General features: G+C 40.7%; 1 protein-coding gene across 1 annotated transcript; it reads left to right on the forward strand.

Moving 5' to 3' along the window:
- The first annotated feature begins 17018 nt into the window (after positions 1–17018).
- LOC131236164 (subtilisin-like protease SBT3) lies at positions 17019–19469 on the forward strand. Its single transcript, XM_058233299.1, has one exon. The coding sequence runs from the start codon at positions 17037–17039 to the stop codon at positions 19320–19322; it is 2286 nt and encodes a 761-aa protein (XP_058089282.1). The 5' UTR covers positions 17019–17036; the 3' UTR covers positions 19323–19469.
- Positions 19470–19671: the final 202 nt, after the last annotated feature.

A 19671-nucleotide genomic window follows, 5' to 3' on the forward strand; every position in this document is an offset into this window, starting at 1 on the left:
GTGTATGATGGGCCAAACCATGGTTCTAAAACTGGGTGACTGAGCTCAAAATCTCAAATTCTACAATGAGAGATACTGTGTCTAATTAGCATGCAATACGCTAGCTGATCGAAGACCATTGGTCCCGATTTCGGCCATTGAGTTTCACCCTCTCAGGAAACTGATCTTCCATTCTCTCTACCATTAGCTTTTGTCAATCCCTTAAAATACAATACTGGTTTCGATGCACCCAGTCTCACTTCGATCAGCACTCGATTATTTATTTATTTATTTTTGTCTAAGAAAATAGATGTGTACAATTATGTAAAATATTATAAATGCTATTAAATTAGTTATTATCTATTAAGTTAATTCAAGTAAAGACTCCTGAGTCTATGAGCCAACTGACCTAGTTGAACATTGAGTGCAACGTGAGTTTTCAAGTTTTTGAAATATGGTCCAAACTACTCATTCATTGAGGACAACCAAGAATGGGCCATTTAAGAAAATATCAGTGTTAAACGGTAGTGTACAAAACTCACATCTGGTCAAATAGTTTTGTGCCACATTTTCTACTTGGTTAGCATTGTCCCCACATTGAGATATTTGGTCTATGGAACATTTATAGAACCTTGTTATGAATGAACCGTTTGGATGATAATAATCATATAGATAGTGACAAATCTCATAGTTGGCAATTTATTGGATGGGAAATTTCTTGAAAGATTTTCAAATTTGAGGTTTTACTCGGGATATCATTGGGAAAATCTCGTTAAAAATAAAATATTTCAAAGTAATAATAAATTTTAATTTAAAACATAATAATATAATAAATTTCTAAATGCTTTTACTATTTTTGAGTTAATATTGCGGCAGAAATATGATGATTTAAAATATGCTGGTATTTTAAAAATATATTAATAATATCATGATATTATATTTTCAAATCTTGGCTATATTTGTGACATTGCTCATTTGTCACATGAGCAAGTATGAGCTTCGGAGAAGTTTACATGGTAAGTATGGCATAAGTGGATGATGACTCAAACCATTCATCCATGGTTAAACTCCACTAAAAGACCCCAAAAAAAAAAAAAAAAAAAAAAAAAAAAAGAAGAAGTAGAAGAAGAAGACCATTGCAGCTTTTGAAAAAATTTCATAGAAAAATCGGTCATTGATTGTATTATTTTTTCAACACTACATTTAGGGCCTGTTTGGCCGGACCAATCCCACGGTATTAGGAGGGATGGGATCGAGATATCCCATGATATGCATGACGAGCCAATAGACCCGGTGAACTTGTCCCGGGATATAAGCAATCCCATGGATCTTAAAACAATCCACTGACATCACCATCATTACCTTAAAATTGATCCCATCCCTTGGTTGGACGGATTGGAAGGTAAAATCCCGAGATACACCGGGCATGCCAAATAGACCCAGTGAACTTGTCCGGGGATATAGCAATCCCATGGGATTTAAACCTATCCACTGACACCACCATTATTACCTTAAAATTCATCCCATCCCTCCTAATCCCATGGGATTCGCCTGGCCATATAGGCCCTTAGATTCTTAACGGCTCTTGAAGCAATCAATTATCTTTTATATACTATAAAAACCATTATAAACGATCCAAATCTCCTAATTTAAGTAGTGTGGCCTACTTCATGATGGATGATTGGATTGGCATGATTTTGGAGTATCACATCCTCATGGTGAGGTAGCATTGTTGGATCATTGGATGTTATGCATATAACACATGGTCCTTGTTAGAAGATGCCTTAAATTTGTACACGGAATAGGAGTTGGATCGATCGACCAACTTGGTCGATTAATCGAGTGACCCCCGAATTATACAGATTGGTTTAGATTGGTTTCTGGACAGTTTTGTACAATCTCGATCGATTGATCGATCAAGTCGATCGATCGATAAATTTTAAAAACTACCTCTAAACTCTCTATAAACTTTTGGGCATGTTTGATCGCCTGAACTCACTCACTCAATGGAACGATGATTATTTGACTGATGCTTCGATCGATAGCGCACGATTTTACGTAATTGCATGATTAGTTTTATATTATGGGTGTTATTATATATGTGTGTGTGTGTACGCGCACGTGTGTGTAATTGCGGGGTTAGGGTATCTTAATTTGAGCTTAAATGTTTCTGAGGTTTGGAGAGGAGATAATAAGGGTTTTTCTTTTTATATGTAAGTTCTTCTACTCTCTAGTAACTCACTTTCATAGTAATTTGTTGTCGCTTTGTGTCATGGTTTTTTCGCGCGAGGGTTTTTCCACTTAAAAACTCTATTGTACTTAGCATTTATGATTGCCTTCTTGCATTTATCTTTCGACTATTTGATCCAAATTTGGGGTTTGCTTCCATGGCTTTCCCAACAAGTGGTATCAGAGATAACATTGGAGTTTGAATTTAGATCTGAATCATGCATGAACGAATCAAATTTGGTTTTTATTTCTCATTTGGACAAATTAAGTTATTCATTTAAAATTGAGAATAAAAGGTTAAATATTTACTTTGATTCAAATTATTATTAGTACTAGCTAGTTCTATGGTGAACAACTTATACCACCTACACTTGAATGTCTCACACATCTTTAATGTAAATGCCTTACATAGAAATAAAATATAGTTTATTTAGCTAGTATAGTTTGTGTTGAGGTGTGAAGCCAGCAAACCAATGCGCCCACTGTAAAATGGAGGTCTTTCACCGTGCTACTCGACCAGTTGAGGGGACTGTTTGACTGGTTCAGTGGGTCACTCGACCAGTCGAGCGGCGCTCGACTCAAAGTCCAGAGAGTCATGTTTTTTTACCTCGACCAGTCGAAGGGTCTCTCATCGAGGATTACGCAGATTTTACGCGGATTTGGTGCGGACTGGGTAATTTTGAGGCGATTTCGCTGAGGTGCGAACGAAAGTTTCCTAAACTATAAATAGGGGTCATAGGGTTATTCTAAAGTATGAAAATGGGTTTTTCTAAAGCAAGGCTAAGGGTTTTCTATACGTCCAAGGTGAGTATATTGCTTGTAATCTCGTTTTCTTCATACTGGAAGTTTGCACCCATGGTTTTTTACCCTTGTTAGGGTTTTCCCATGCATATTCTGTCTTGTGGTTTGTTGGTATGCTTGGATTCTACTTCTAAATTATATTTCTTCCTGTTTATCGTTTATGGGTAAGACCGGAGATTGGATCTCGATTCACCTGTGTTGTTTGTGTGTTGCGCAACAACTGGTATCAGAGCTATTGATTTAATTCAAGTGCGAGCGATGACGGAAGAAGGGAAAACTAGAATTGAGAAGTTTGATGGTTCAAACTTTACCTTCTAGAAGATGTAGATGGAGGGTTATCTGTTTCAAAAGGACCTCTATATTCCTCTAGGAGGAAAAGAGATGAAACCAGAAAATATGACAGATGATGAATGGTCCTTATTAGATCGAAAGGCTTTAGGAACGATTCGACTCTCTTTATCTGAGAGCACCGCATTCAATATATCCAAGGTGAAGACCACAAAAGAATTAATGTAAGCTCTAAGTATGATGTATGAGAAACCCTCAGTGTCTAACAAGGTTCATCTTATAAAACGGTTATTCAACATGAATATGTCAGATAGTAGGAGCATGAATGAACATCTAAACGAGTTCAATATAGTCACAAGCCAATTGAAATCCATTGGCATCACTTTTGATGACGAGGTCAGGGCGTTATTGATCTTGTCCAGTTTGTCAGACAGTTGGGATGGTTTGATGATTGCCGTGAGCAATTCTTTAATGTAGACAAAGCTAAAATTCGATGGTGTGGTTGGTCTAATTCTCAACCAATAATCTAGAAGAAAGGCATCGGAAGTTTTAAGAGATTCGAGGAATGCTCTAAACGTTGAAGGAAGAGGAAGATTGCTGAACAAAGGAGAAAATAAACACGGACATTTTAAGTCGAGGAAGAAGTCCAAGGGACCGAAAGACAAGGACGGGTGTTCGCATTTCGGGAAGAAGGGGCACATGAAACGTGATTGCAGGGCGCTTAAGAAATAAGAAGGAAGCTCTCAAGGTGAGAAGGATTCAGTGAATCTATCAAAAGAAAGTGACACAGAGGCGTTAATCTTGTCTCTTGATGCGCGGAATGAGTCATGGGTCATAGACTCGGGTGCTTCGTTTCATACTACTTCGTGTAAGGAAGTTCTGTGTGATTATGTGTCAGGTGACTTCGGGAGAGTCTACTAGGTGATGATGAGTCATGGAGTATTGTTGGAAAGAGAGACGTTCATATAAGTCAGAAAGACGGAACGACTTTGAAATTGAAGGATGTTAGACATGTACCAAATTTGAGACAGAATTTGATCTCAATGGGGCAGTTGGCCGATACCGGATATATGACGACATTTACTAGTGATTCCTAGAATGTTACAAAAGGTGCCTTGGTGATATCTCGAGGCAAGAAGGAAAGTACTTTGTACTTGACTTTCGGATCGTATAGTTCACTCACAGTCACATCAATTGGAGTGAATGGGCAGTTATAGCATCAGAGGTTGGGACATATAAGTGAGAAATGGATGAAAGTGTTATTGTCAAAAGGAAAGCTACCAGAGATGAAGTCTATTGACTTGGAATTTTACAAGGATTGCGTGTATGGTAAGCAGAAGATGATAAGCTTTAAGAAAACAGGACGCGCTTCAAAGACGCATCTGTTGGAGCTTATACACACTGATGTGTGGGGACCAGCACAGGTATTATCTCTTGGTGGCTCACATTATTTTGTTTCTTTTATTAATGATGCTAGTAGAAAACTGTGGGTTTATTTCTTAAAGCATAAATCTGATGTATTTGATGTATTTAATATGTGGAAAGTTATGGTAGAAAACGAGACAGGTAAGACAGTAAAATGTCTCAGATCAGATAATGGGGGAGAGTATTGTGATAAAAAGGTTTGAAGAGTATTGTGCAGCAAATGGAATCAAACATCAGAAAAGGATTCTAGGGACACCATAGTAGAACGGTGTGGCTGAGCGCATTATAGGATCATCCTTGAGCGCGCCAGGAGTATGATGCTACATGCAGGGTTGCGCAAGATGTTTTGGGCAGATGCTGTGAATACTGTCACATATTTCATTAATAGAAGTCCCTCAACACCATTAGATGGTAGGCTACCAGAAGAAACATGGACTGGGAAAGAAGTGAACCTTATACATCTCAGAGTGTTTGGTTACACTTCATATGTTCATATTGATGCAGAGCACAGAAACAAGCTGGATGCGAAGTCCACGAGGTGCACGTTTATAGGCTACAAGCAGCATGATTTTGTCTACCGATTTTGGGATACAGAGAACCGAAAAATTATCAGAAGCAAAGACTTGTTTTTAATGAAAAAGTAATGCATAAGGACAGTGTGCAGGAAAAATAAAATAAGGCCGATGATAAAGAATTCATAGAGTTAGAAGAGTTAACGGACACGGGTGTTACAGTGCCACTAGATAAGCATGCACAAGAGCATAATGAGGCAGAGCCGCAGACACTGGTTGTGAGGAAGTCTACTCGGGAGAGGAGACCTAAGGTCCGATACTCACCTTCCTTACATTATCTATTGCTGACAGATAATGGTGAACTAGAATGTTTTGAAGAGGCATTACAATTAGATACACATGTTAAGTCAGAGCAGGCCATAGATGATGAGATGGACTCTCTTGAGTCTAATCGTACGTGGGAGCTAGTCACTCTACCTAAGGGTAAGAAAGCTCTTTATAACAAGTGAGTTTATAAACTGAAGGAGGAGTATGATGGTTCGAAATGGTACAAGGCCAAATTGGTTGTGAAAGAGTTTCAACAAAAGGCAAGTATCGACTTCACTAAAATATTTTCACCAGTGGTAAAAATGTCTACGACTTGCATGGTCTTGAGTATAGTGGCTACAGAGGACTTACATCTAGAGCAACTAGATGTTAAGACAACCTTTCTTCATGGGGACCTTGAAGAAGAGATATACATGCATCAGCCGATAGGATACGTGGCACAAGGAAAGGAGAACAAGGTGTGTAAACTGAAGAAGAGTCTATATGGCTTGAAGTAGGTCCTGAGGTAGTGTACAAGAAGTTCGACAGTTTCATATCGGTGAATGGTTTTAGGAGATGTCATGCAGACCACTGTTGCTATTTGAAGAAGTTTGATGCATCATACATCATCCTTTTTCTGTACGTTGATGATATACTTATAGCCGGATCAAGCATGAAGGACATCTCAGATGTCAAAAGACAACTGTCTAGAGAGCTTACCATGAAAGATTTAAGAGCCACCAAAAAAATCCTAGGCATGAGGATAAAACGTAACAGGGAAAACAAGAAACTAGTTTTGTCACAGGCAGAGTACATAACCAAGGTATTTGATCGATTCAGTATGAGGGTGCTAAGCCGGTTAACATTCAATTAGCTAACCACTTCAAGCTTTCTAAGGAGCAAGGTGCGAAGACACATGAGGAACGGGACCACATGACTAAAGTCCCATACGCGTCAACTATTAGGAGCCTCATGTATGCTACGCTGAGCATGAGGCCAGATATTACTCAAGTAGTGGGAGTTTTTAGCAGGTTCATGAACAACCCCAGGAAGGAACATTGGAAAGCTGTGAAATGGAACCTTAGATACCTGGTAAGTACAGTGGATGTAGGGCTGTATTATGAAGGATCAGAAATCAAGCTACAAGACTACATAGATTTAGATTTGGCAGAGATATTGACAGTAGAAGAAGCACTATAGGGTATGTCTTTACTCTGGGTTGTGCTGCAGTTAGTTGGGTCTTTCAGTTACAGAAGATAGTATCTATTAGTACAACGGAAGCAGAATATGTTGTAGTTAAAAAAGCATGCAAGGAGATGGTGTGGATGCATGGTTTCATAAAAGAGTTGGGAAGAATTAAGCAGATTACAAGCTTTACAGTGATAGTCATAGTGTAATATACTTGGCTAAGAATTCAGTTTTTCATTCAAGGACCAAGCATATTGACATTAGATATCACTTCACATGTTCATTATTGGAAGATTGATCGATTGCTCTAGAGAAGATTCATACAAGTGAGAACCCTGCGGATATGCTGACCAAGACAGTCACCCGAGAGAACCTGAAGCTCTATTCAGCTTTGATTGGTTTTTAGGCTTAAAGATGGGGAGGTAGTGCACTCTGGATGTAGAAGACGAATGATTATGGTGATGTATCTCCAAGTGAGAGATTGTTGAGGTGTGGAGCCAGCACACCAATGCGCCCGTTGTAAAACGGAGGTCTTTCATTGCGTTGCTCGACCGGTCAAGGGGATTGCTCGACTGGTCGAGCGGCGCTCGAATCAAAGTCCAGAGAGTCATGTTTTTTTTCCTCGACCAATTGAGGGGGTCTCTCGGCTAGTCGAGGGTTATGTAGATTCTGCGCGGATTTGGTGCGGACTGCGTAATTTTGAGGCAGTTTCGCAGAGGTGTGGAACGGAAGTTTCTTAAACTATAAATAGGGGTCCTAGGGTTATTCTAGGGTATGAAAAATGTATAAAAATGAATTTTTATAAAGCAATGCTAAGCGTTTTCTATACGTCCAAGGTGAGTATATTGCTTTTAATCTCATTTTCTTAATAGTGGAAGTTTACACCCGTAGTTTTTTTACCCTTGTTGAGGTTTTTCCATGTATATTCTGTGTTGTAGCTTGTTGGTATACTTAGATTTTACTTATAGATTATATTTCTTCCTGTTTATCATTTGTGGGTAAGACCGGGTATTAATTGAATCTCGGTTCACTTACGTTGTTGGCGTGCTGCACAACAATTTAGAAATAAATGCCTTGCAGTTTCGGCCATCTAGCTAGTGCAGTTTGGAACTACTTTGGCTCGTGTTTGGAATTGCAACCTTGTGCAACAAGTCAATAGAAGCTAGATTTTCGACCTGGTGGACAGCCTCTGCTTCCTAAGGTAAAATGTTCATCCTCTATGGCTTGGCTCCTATTATTATTATATAGGAGATTTGGAAGACCGGGAACAGAGCGAGATTTGAAGGTGCAGAGGCCCTCCCCTCCAGAACAATCCTCCAAATTTCATGTTGGTTCAGAACTCTCTGTCTGGCAGTTCTGCCTTCTTCCAGAAAATTGCTGGAAAACAACAGCATTTTTCAGGCCCTGGGTATTACGGCCCCTCCTCCTCAAAAGGTATTTCCTTTGGTTGTGAAATGACTTCCCCCAATGGAGGGTTACTATAAATTAAATGTGGATGGTGCGTCCAGGGGAAACCCGGAGCTGTCGGGAGGCAGAGGGATCTGTAAAGGGGAGAAAGGTAAGTTTGTTTTTGCTTTCGCCATCGGCTACGAGCTGGGTTCCAACAACTCTGCAGAGCTAAGAGCCATCTGGGATGGGCTGATCATGTGCTTTCAGAAGGGGTTGAGAAAGGTGCAGGTGGAATTAGATTCTAAGCTGATTGTAAATCTTTTGAATGACATGATAAAAGGGGTCATGAAATGGGGCTACTGGTTGTCTCGTGTCCACAAGATCAGGAGTAGAGGGCTGATTACCTTTGTCCACATCTTCAGGGAGGGAAATGACATAACAGATGGATTGGTAAAACTAGGAAGCATTCACCAGTCCTTCTCCTCGTTCTCGGATCCTTCGGATATTCCTATTCATATTCGTGGCCTGGCTCTCTTAGATAGAGTAGGGCTAAGATCCATCAGACTCTACCTAGGTAGCCCGTAAGGTACGATGGAGCAGCGTGGTAGGCCAACTGCTGTTTCACCTCTGGCTTAAGTCCTCTTCAGCTCCTTTTGCAATTTCCGTGTGGGTAGCTTTCTGTGATGGGGTGGTAGCAGTTTTGCTTTGGGATGTAGGAGCGGGCTAATGCAGGCGTATTGTAGAAGTATGGGGGAAAGTTGTGGCCTAGTTGATTTATAGTTGTTTGGAGTTGTGCCCTGCTTAAAGTTTGGTAGCTTGCTGATGCCCAGTTTCAGTTGCCTCATTAGTTGTTGCTCCCTCTTCTCAAGGCCCTCCATTTCTTTTGATTCTTTTCTATGTTTCCTGTTTAGCCTTGTGTAGGAGTTCTATATGATAGGTGGGGTCCAGAAGCTTTTGTTTGGGGCCCACCTGAATGGCTGTATATCTAAGTTTTCAAATTTACAAAATTCAAGTGGTATGAGTCCACATTTCCTTGAAAAAAAAATAAAAAAAATATGGTCTAAGTGAAGACTAGAATATAATTTATTTTTTTCCATGCTGTGGCACATGCGATTGATTAGGCTATATCTCTCGTGAGAGACTGAAAATACTAGTATGAGAAGGGATTCTTCGTTCTTTAGATTTTTTTTAACCATAAAATATGTGTTGATTGTATTAAGGGTAAATATACCAGAACTAGAAAGAAATATGCAACAAGCTGTGTAGGACTCTTAGAGGTAATACATACAGACATTTAAGGGTCAATCCCTACAACATCTTAGAATGGGCATAAATATTTTATTACTTTTATAGATTGTTACTCTCATTTTAGATACATTTATCTTATAAATGAAAAATTGAATACCCTATACTTTTAAAATCTATAAAGCAGAAGTTGAAAATTAACTCAATAAGAATATTATAATCATCAAGTCCGACCATGTTGTTGAATACTATGACAGATATGATGAATTTTGTTGCAATCCAGGACCATTTGATAGATACTTAGAAGATTATGATGTTGTTGCCCATTACATATACCTAAGACTCCAGAGCAGAATGGTATGGCTAAAAAGCGTAATCGCAACCTTTTGAAAAAGGGTCGTAGTATGATAGTAATTCGATATTGCCAGAATCTCTATGAGATGATGTGATTAAAAGTACAGTTCATATCTTTAACAGGGTCCCTAAAGCTATAAGTAAATCCAATCCTTTCCATTTTGAGTTATAAGTAAAACCAAGTCACCGATATCTACACATTTGGGGTTGTCCTATTAAGGAAAAAGCTTATAACCCGCATGAATAAAAGTTTAATCCCAGAATCATGTGTTGTTTCTTTATAGGATATCCAGAAATGTCAAAAGCTTATTAATTTTACTGTCCTTCCCACTTCATCAGGGTCATTGAGTTTGAGAATGTCAAATTCATTAAAGATACTAAAAATAGTGGGAGCAAGAACATTATAAATTTTGTATTCGAGGAATAAAGAACTAACTTCCTCTGTAGCCATTCCAGACTACGTGGGTATAAATCCTGTGATTAAGCAGTGATCATTGCATACCACTACAATGAACCTCCTATATAACACACTGAGGAAGGAATTCAAAATCACACTCAATAGGGTGAGCCATTAAAATGATCTGAAAAAGAGAGGATGCGTACGATTTGATGCAATTACATCATATACTTGCAGGAGCACGAGTTTGACATAGGGGTGGAAAAGGATTCTGAATCCTTTACACAAGCAAAACGAAGTGTTTACCCATCTCAATGGATTAATGCCATGAAGGATGAGTTGAAATTGATGAAGGACAATAAACTATGAGATCTTATTGTGAATGAAAGAGTTTAGAATCATCTAGTGTCTATAGATTTCATTGGCACTAAGCAAATTATTGTGAATCCGCTCATTGAAGGGCTCTCTATCACACGTATTTCAAAAGCATGTAACATCTATGGGAGTCATTGACCCCACAAATGTATTCAATTATAATAGGAGTTGAGTGCATTTTACTTTTATGGTCATTGAAGAGATCTTCATTTATTTTAAGTAAACAAAACTAAAATCTTATCTCATTGAAAACATTCAAAAGCTCATGGACCTCTTAAGGATATGTATAATGATCATATTATGTGTATAATTTTTATACCACACTTTTTAATTTATAATCTATGTCATTAAGACTGGTATTATTTGTGACCATGTTGGTTTCATTTCACCAAAATTAAATGTTGTAATGGTTACCACGATCTTATACTAGTAGTCTTGATGGACCAAATTGTATTCATATTGTCCAACAATCGCATTGATTAACTATTTCGGTGTTTACTTTAAAATTAAATGTGTTTTCAAAATGTTATCAAATTAAACATTAACATTGATCAATATGGCCCAAGAGTGAGAATATAAGAATTATATAAGGTAAGCCTTATTAATCAATTGTCTGAATTTTTCTATGGATTGGATAATGTGATCCGGGCATACTAGTGGACCCCACAAAATGGTGATCATATAAAATCGTGTAAGGGGTGGTGCGTTACAATTGTGTCACATGCACAGCATTTTAGATTGACTATGATTGAAAAATTCGTGTGGAGCCTAAGGGAGAAGAGTTTTAATGGGTTTTAAACTCCTCAGCCCTCTACACTATATAAGCAAGGTCGGGTCCCCAAGTCTATAAATGTTAAAGCTTTCTATTCTCATCTAGGTGCTTCTCTGAAGGGTGTAATGTGCAGAAGGTTATGGGATTGACTCTATATTGATGGCCTCTCAATTAGGCATGTAATTTCAATTTAAATTTCTGGATCTCCATCATCGATACACCGTACGATACTTTCAATTCCGGAATAAAAAATTTATACAAAGAAGAGTTTGGCCACCGTCATAAAACATTTGTCATAACTCTCATCAAAAGATAATGAGATGGCCCCATCTTCAATCCAAGTTGTCGTTGACCTATTTGCAATAGGGCAATCCATGGAGAGAGAAAATTGCATCACTTAAATGGTCTTACATCTTTAAATATGGGTCATTTTGTTATAACCCATACATTTTTATTTTTTATTTTTTTTTATTTTTCAAGTCATGGATTTGTCAGCTAGCATCATTAGACCAAAGTGATACTTTGGAATTAATAGTTATTTATGGTGGAGGCTAATAAATGTCTTACTACAAATATCAATCTTATTTTATTTCTCCACTCAATCTAGATCCTTTTTCATGTTATCAATGGAATGATTATAGTCATCTTGCCATGGTATGAATGAGTAAACCATCTGAATTGATTGATGATAGGTTATGCCCTGATCAATTAAAATCTTTTGAGATATTATTGTCTTCTCTATTAAAGGTGGGGACATCCGTATTTTAGTTTTAAAATATTTTTACAATTGCAGGCCTGATGTAGAGCAGAATGTGGACACTCTCATGGCTAAGATGGATTAGAAAAGGCCTGATCAAAACTTAAACGGATGCATCTCGCAAATTGGAATGAGCTATTGGACGTATCATATATGATTTTGGGGTCGGACAAACTAGTTTAGCCACCCAACCCTGCTATGTCGGGTTGCGTACGCCAAATTTACGAAATACCATCAAATCGACGATTGAATTCCTATTTTAATTTCATTTTTATTATTTATAGTAAGTTTTAGTTTGATTATAATTATTCATCCGTTGGGCTTTAGGAGTTGTGCCCAATATGAAAAGTGCTTAGAATAATTAGGAGAATAGCATGGTGAAGCCAAATAGGACACTTACTATTTTTTTTTTACTGAAAACCATGCGTACTAGTAGGAATCACGACCATCTATAAATAGTAAGTTTACTATTTATAATAAGTTGCAAATTCTAAGAGTTCTAATTATAGTTTAATTCCGAAACTTCTTCCATGAAATCGGATTGCGTACTGAGTTACTCAATAGGCTCTTATCATAATGAGTAAACTTAGTTCGGATCACCTTGAATGTATGTGGTCTATCCATGGTGTCCATATGTTTTTCCATATAATTTAAGGGGTTGAGCCCAAAATTGAAGCACATCCAAAGATCAAGTGGATCATACCACTGGAAACAACGGGGATAATGATTTCCACCGTTGAAACCTTTATAGGCCCCACAGTGATGTTTATTTGTCATTTAACCTGTTCATAAGATCATACAGACATGGATGAAAGTACAACACAAATAAAACCTTGATCCAAAACTTCTGTGGTCCCCAAGAAGTTTTCAATGGTATACGTTCAATTCAACTGCTTCCAGTGGTGTGGTCCATTTGAACATTGGATATGCCTCATTGTTTGCCTCAATCCATAAAATTAACTGACAAAATGGATGAACGGAGATGATAAAAAATACATAAATCATGGTGGACCTCACACAATTTACTCAGTACGCTAAGCTTAGTGAGTTACTCACTACGCAATATGCTTCCTTCTTCCTTAGCTTAGTATCCCTATTTAAATGGGTGTAAACCCGTTTATTTATATATCAATCAAATTAGAATTTAAATTTCTTTATGAGGAGTCCAGGTTTCCGTGGATTCAGAGCAGCTATCCTCGCGAGGAAGACGGTGCTCCTCGTGAGGAAGACGGTGCTTTAACTTCACGTCCTTCTCTGTGTCAAGATCATGTGTTAATTCCTCTCTTTTTCAATTTTCCGAAGATAGCGTGTTACAATCGTGGAAGACTTAGAAAAATATTCTAAGGTGGGGCCCGCTAGAAAATGATAAGAGCCACTCATAACCTATCGGCCTATGTAATCTCCATACATGGTCCAGGATATTTTATAAAAATCTATCCTATGATAGTGGAATTTTATGATTCTCGACCTAAGATATGCATAGTATTCTCCAGTTTTCAGCTGGTACCAATGGGCCCATAGTTTAGTGATCCTAACCGTTGATCCAATGGGTCCCTGCTGAGCATGGTCCATGACTGGAGATCTCCCGGAACGGAAGACCCAAGTCATCCCATCTTTGACCTTTTGATCAAATGCATGTGGACAGCTGTTGCGCTTCAATTATCAACCGTCTATTTTGTAGGTTCCAAATGTGAGGCTTAATTTTGTTCCTTTAAGGATATCTTTTGGTGGTAATCCATCTGCAGTGGGTCAACGGTTTGGATGAGTTAACCAGAGGCCCCACTTTTACAAGCTGACAAAAAACTCAAGGATTCTAAGCAGCTCCTCGGGTCCAGGATCATATAATAGCTGCACATGGTGGACCCGTTAAAAATTAGGTTAAGGTCCACTAGTTGAAGTGACCCTGCGGCATCTCAACAACAAGGGCCCAGTAGAAAGGTGGTCCCACCAGCTCAACTTTCAGTGTAAAGACAAAGGAATGGACAGATAAGAAGAGCATTGTTTGGTCCGTCCTGAGAAATCATAGGATCCGTGACTGAAGGATACCCTCAGTATGGAAGCGGATTGCCTCTGGCACCCGCCACAGGGTATCCCTGCGGCACGACGTGACCCAGGCTCTGTGGGACCCACCATGATGTATGTGTTTTAGCCACACCGCACATCCGTTTTTCCTGCTCATTTTATGACACAAACCTAAAAATGATGCACATCCAAGTCTCAATCAGACCACAGCAAAAACAAAAAACAGAAACAAAAACAAAAAGGGATTGAATACCCCCGTTGAAAATTTCCTAGGGTCCACCAAAATATTTTATTTGCCATCTAACTTGTTCATGAGGTTACATGGATGAAGGAAAAGCACAAATATAAGCTTGATCTAAAACTTCTACAGCCTCCCCCACAGGTTTTCAACGGTGTCTGTTTAATCCCCACTGTTTTCTGTGGTGTGGTCCACTTGAGCTTTATATCTGCGTCATTTTTGTGCTCATAAGCTGAAATGAGATGGAAAAACAGATGGACGGATGGATAAAACACATACATCACTGTCGGCCCCACATAACTTGGGCCACGCCGTGCCATAGTCAATCGGCTTCCCCACTATACTTAAGTTTTTAGTTACTAAAAATGGGGGCCATGCTTCACTGATCCGGACCGTCGATTTAGTTTCGGATTGACCATGTACCGAGAATCGGCTTGATAGGACAATTTTGCAAGTTAGACAAGTCGCCTGCAAATGGATTATTAAGAAACACAGCAATTGTGCATGGTCGACTAAAAAAGAGACATGAGAATAGTGGACAGGATCATCCAATAGTGATGATTGTTGGATCATGGTCCACCCAAAACCGTCTATTAGACCAGGCTACGGATAACTGAACCATGGCCCCATTTGTAGGAACTGAAATCCAGAGAATGATCACATACTGTAGCAGTGAAGGGACCACCGTGATGTGTACGTGAGTCCCATCTAACCTGTTCATTAGATGCTTCCACCCACTCCCACCCACACACAAGTTGGGACTACACCCAAAATCTTGACTGGGCCACACTAAAGGAAGCAAGGGGGGACAGTAGAAAGGCCGGGGCCCACCATAGAAAGGACACGCCTGGGTAGTGAGAAGCTCGGGTGGCAAGATTTGATTGGTGGGTAGGGCTGCATTTCGGAAATGGATTGCTACTCCCCTTGCCAGTAGCCCGGTGGCTGATGGTCGGTGCTCTGTGGGCCTCACCATGATGTAAGTTTTTCATCCATGCCGTTCATTCGATTTTACAGATATTTTATGGCTTGATCTCAAAAATGAAAGGGATATAAATCTCAGGTGGACCATACCACAGGAAAACAATAGTGATTGGATATCCACCATTAAAATCTTCCTAAGGCCCACTGTACTGTTTATTGGATATACAATCTGTTGATTAGGTCATATAGACCTAGATGACGGGAGAAAAACAAAGATCATCTTGATCCAAAACTTTTATGGCCGTTCATTCAAAACTGTTTCCTGTAATGTGGTCCACTTGAGATTGGGATATACCTTATTTTTGATCTCATACTATAAAATTATTTAGAAAAATAGATGGACGGCATGGATGAAACACAAACATCATGGTGGAGCCTACAGAGCACCGACACACCCATGTCCGTACACACACTCCATGTTAGCCACCCCCGCTAGGGAGTTGTGGTTAGCTTGTTAGTACACACCCATGTCCGTACACACACTCCATGTTAGCCACCCCCGCTAGGGAGTTGTGGTTAGCTTGTTAGTACACACCCATGTCCGTACACACACTCCATGTTAGCCACCCCCGCTAGGGATCGATGTCTAGACCTCAAGGTTTGAAACGAGGTATCTCCACTCAGTCTGCCAGTTGAGCTATGGATCTAAGTGCAGTACACACCTATGTCCGTACACACACTCCATGTTAGCCACCCCCGCTGGGGATCGATGTCAAGACCTCAAGTTTTGAAACGAGGTATCTCCACTCAGTCTGCCAGAATCTAGGTGTTTTCTCACGGCATACGTCCCACGAATCAAATCTCACTGTCAAGGTGGTCACTGAACGGGCTTTTTGGCGGTAGATTGCGAGTAAAGCTCCCTTGTACGGAAGCTGAACCCCAACCATCTCAGGGACCAGGCATCCATGCAGCAATCATAGCCGGAGATCGTACGCACCAGTTACTGATTGACGAATCTCCATCCCCATATGAATGTCCAGATGGAATGTGGGGTCCATTATGTTATCTATATGTCATCCAACCCATTTATCGATTACGCCCCGGCAAGATAAATGTACAAACCAAAAATCCAGTGCGCCACGTCTGCAGCCTATCCAATTTGAGTTCTGGATTGGATAATTCTTTGGATGTACGGTTAACATTATAAAGGGAGCAGATTAAGTGCGTGGGCCTCACTCAACATGATGAAGCCCTGACCGTGGGGCCCCACCTTGATGTATTTGTGTCATTTGAGGGCATGACACAAAAAATGAACAAGATGGAAATCTTAGGCGAACCACACTACAAGGAATCAGTGGTGATTGGTCATTAAAAACTTACTATGGGCCACAAATTGTTTTTTTAAATCAAGATGGTATTTATTTATTTTCCCCTTTTGGTTGACCCTCCGAAGTTTTTAACGGTTGACGTTCAATCACCATTATTTCCTGTAGTGTGGTCCACCTGAGATTTGTATCTGCTTCACTTTTGGGTTCACGCCCTAAAATGAAAACGCAAAACGGATAGACGGCGTGGATATTCTACACGTACATCAAGATGGACCCCACGGTCAGGGCTGCACCTAATCCGCTCCCCATGATAAGGCACACCATGCGTACCTTTTAGACTCAACATTCACATCACGGTGGACCCCACGCAAACGTCCGAACGAATGTGATAATTCCCCATGAGATCCCGAGTATTTATTGTCAATACTCGGGTAGATTATCCAATTATTCTGTCCCAGTACTCATCTTATTCAATTATATATACCAAGTGTAGGCAGTCACGGACTAACCATGCAAACCCAATCAATGGCCACTTCTACATCCCTCTACCTATGGCTCGTGATCACCATCATCCATCTCAGCCACACATCATCACAAATGGCCACTTACATTGTTCACATGGACTTATCCATCATGCCCAATGCCTTCTCCGACCACCGGAGCTGGTACGCCGCCACCCTCTCAGCCGTCGAGGACATCGACGGCCCTGGCTGGCCCACCTCTACCCTCATCTACGCTTATGATCATGCCATGCACGGCTTCAGTGCACGCCTCTCCCCAACTCAATTACAAGAGTTACAGAAATCACATGGCTACGTATCATCATACCCTGACATGCCGATCACTGTCGATACAACTCACACATCCCAATTCCTCGGTCTCACCCCAGCCTCCGGCATATGGCCAGCATCAAATTACGGTGAGGATGTGATAATCGGCATGATCGATTCAGGAATATGGCCGGAGAGTAAGAGCTTCGACGATGATGGGATGGCGCCGGTGCCATCAAGATGGAAAGGAACATGCGAGCAAGGAACGGCGTTCAATTCATCGGCGTGTAATCGGAAGCTCATCGGGGCTCGCTTCTTCAACAAGGGGATTACAGCAGCCAACCCCAACGTAACGTTCGCTATCAATTCTCCTCGGGACACTGATGGACACGGCACCCACACAGCGTCCACCGCCACAGGTTCCTACGCTGAAGGCGCGTCCTACTTCGGGTATGCCTCCGGCACTGCCACAGGCATGGCCCCACGTGCCCGCGTCGCTGCATATAAGGTCCTATGGGAGGAAGGAACCTCCGTAGCTGATATCCTTGCAGGGATAGATCATGCAATATCCGACGGCTGTGATGTCATATCCATCTCCCTGGGACTAAATGGTGTACCTTTGTACAATGACCCAGTTGCCATTGCCTCATATGCAGCAATGGAGAAGGGTATTTTCGTATCGTTGTCGGCAGGAAATGATGGGCCATTTTTAGGGACCCTACATAATGGCACTCCTTGGGCACTTACTGTCGGTGCAAGCACTGTGGACCGTCGATTCACGGGGACCATCACGCTCGGGAATGGAGTTTCTGTTGTGGGGGATTCGTTATACATTGCCAATTCTACCACATTGAATCAAACACCTATAGTTTTCATGGGAGCTTGTGACAATCAAACGCTACTAGAGAAGGTTGGTTACAAGATTGTTGTGTGTGTGAGTAATGATTCTGATACCGACCTGCTCAGTGACCAGATCCAACTGGTTTCCTCTTCCAAAGTTGCTGCAGGACTCTTCGTATCAAACACTTCTTACCTTGAATTCTTCATCACCTTTGAATTCCCGGCAGCCATATTAAAGCCCGAAGATTCCCAGACCATCTTGGACTACATCAAAGGGGGTCCCAACCCAACTGCTAGTATTAAGTTTGGTGAGACACTCTTGGGAACGAAACCGGCCCCGACCGTTAGTGGTTATAGTTCCAGAGGGCCATCGTCGAGCTGTCCTGGTGTCCTGAAGCCAGACCTTGTTGCCCCTGGCTCGTTCATACTGGCATCATGGCCTCGTAATGTTTCAGTACTAGAATCAGGTGGATCACATCAGTTATTTAATGACTTCAATTTCCTATCTGGAACATCAATGTCATGTCCACATGCGGCTGGTGTAGCTGCCCTCTTGAGAGCGGCACACCCAGACTGGAGCCCTGCTGCAATTCGCTCTGCGATGATCACTACATCTGATGCATTGGATAACACGCTGCTTCCTATCAAAGATTCTGGCAATGATCTTGAATTAGCCACTCCTCTCGCCCTTGGAGCCGGTCACATCAACCCGAACAAGGCGCTCGACCCTGGTCTAATCTACGATGCAGACACCCGAGACTATGAACAGCTGCTTTGCGCTTTGAATTACACCAAGGAGCAATTCCAAGCCGTCACAAGGTCATCCAACTTCAACTGCTCGAACCCGTCTTCCGATCTCAATTACCCATCTTTCATTGTGTTTGTCAAACCCAACGATACCGGCATCATCAAGGAATTTCGACGGACAGTAACCAACGTTGGGAACGGAATTTCGACATATCAGGCCAAAGTGGGACCCATGGAAGGTTTTGATGTTAAGGTTAATCCTGACACATTAGTTTTCGAAGAGAAGAATGAAAAGCTCAATTTCACTGTTACATTAGTGGCCCAAACAAAAATAGAGGAGTATTTGATGCATGGTTCTCTAAGCTGGGTTGAAGATGGTGGTAAACATGTAGTGATGAGTCCTATTGTAGTTACAACAATCATCTTAGATTCAGTGTAAGGGAAGAATCAAGGTCTCCTTGATTAGCTAGGAATAATCCCTTGTATAGGGTGTTTACACCCAACTTTCGGTGTATACATTTTAACTACGTTCTAATAATAAAATGGAAATCATTGAGGCCTCCAAAGGAGGTCTAAATTTCCGAACTAGGTTCTGCAGCTTGTATTAGTAGATTTTGTGCTCCTAGTTTCATTGGGACACTTGCTAGTCCATTACATCGATCTGAACCGTCCATTATAACATTAAGATGGGCCCATCCGTCGATTGGTTGACCTTCTGTTTTGCAGATATACCTTATCTTGACCAGGGATGGGACTATCAGGATTGACTGATAAAACTGATTCTTTGG

This window comes from Magnolia sinica, unplaced genomic scaffold (genome assembly GCF_029962835.1).
Source record: "Magnolia sinica isolate HGM2019 unplaced genomic scaffold, MsV1 ctg249, whole genome shotgun sequence".
Taxonomy (NCBI): domain Eukaryota; kingdom Viridiplantae; phylum Streptophyta; class Magnoliopsida; order Magnoliales; family Magnoliaceae; genus Magnolia; species Magnolia sinica.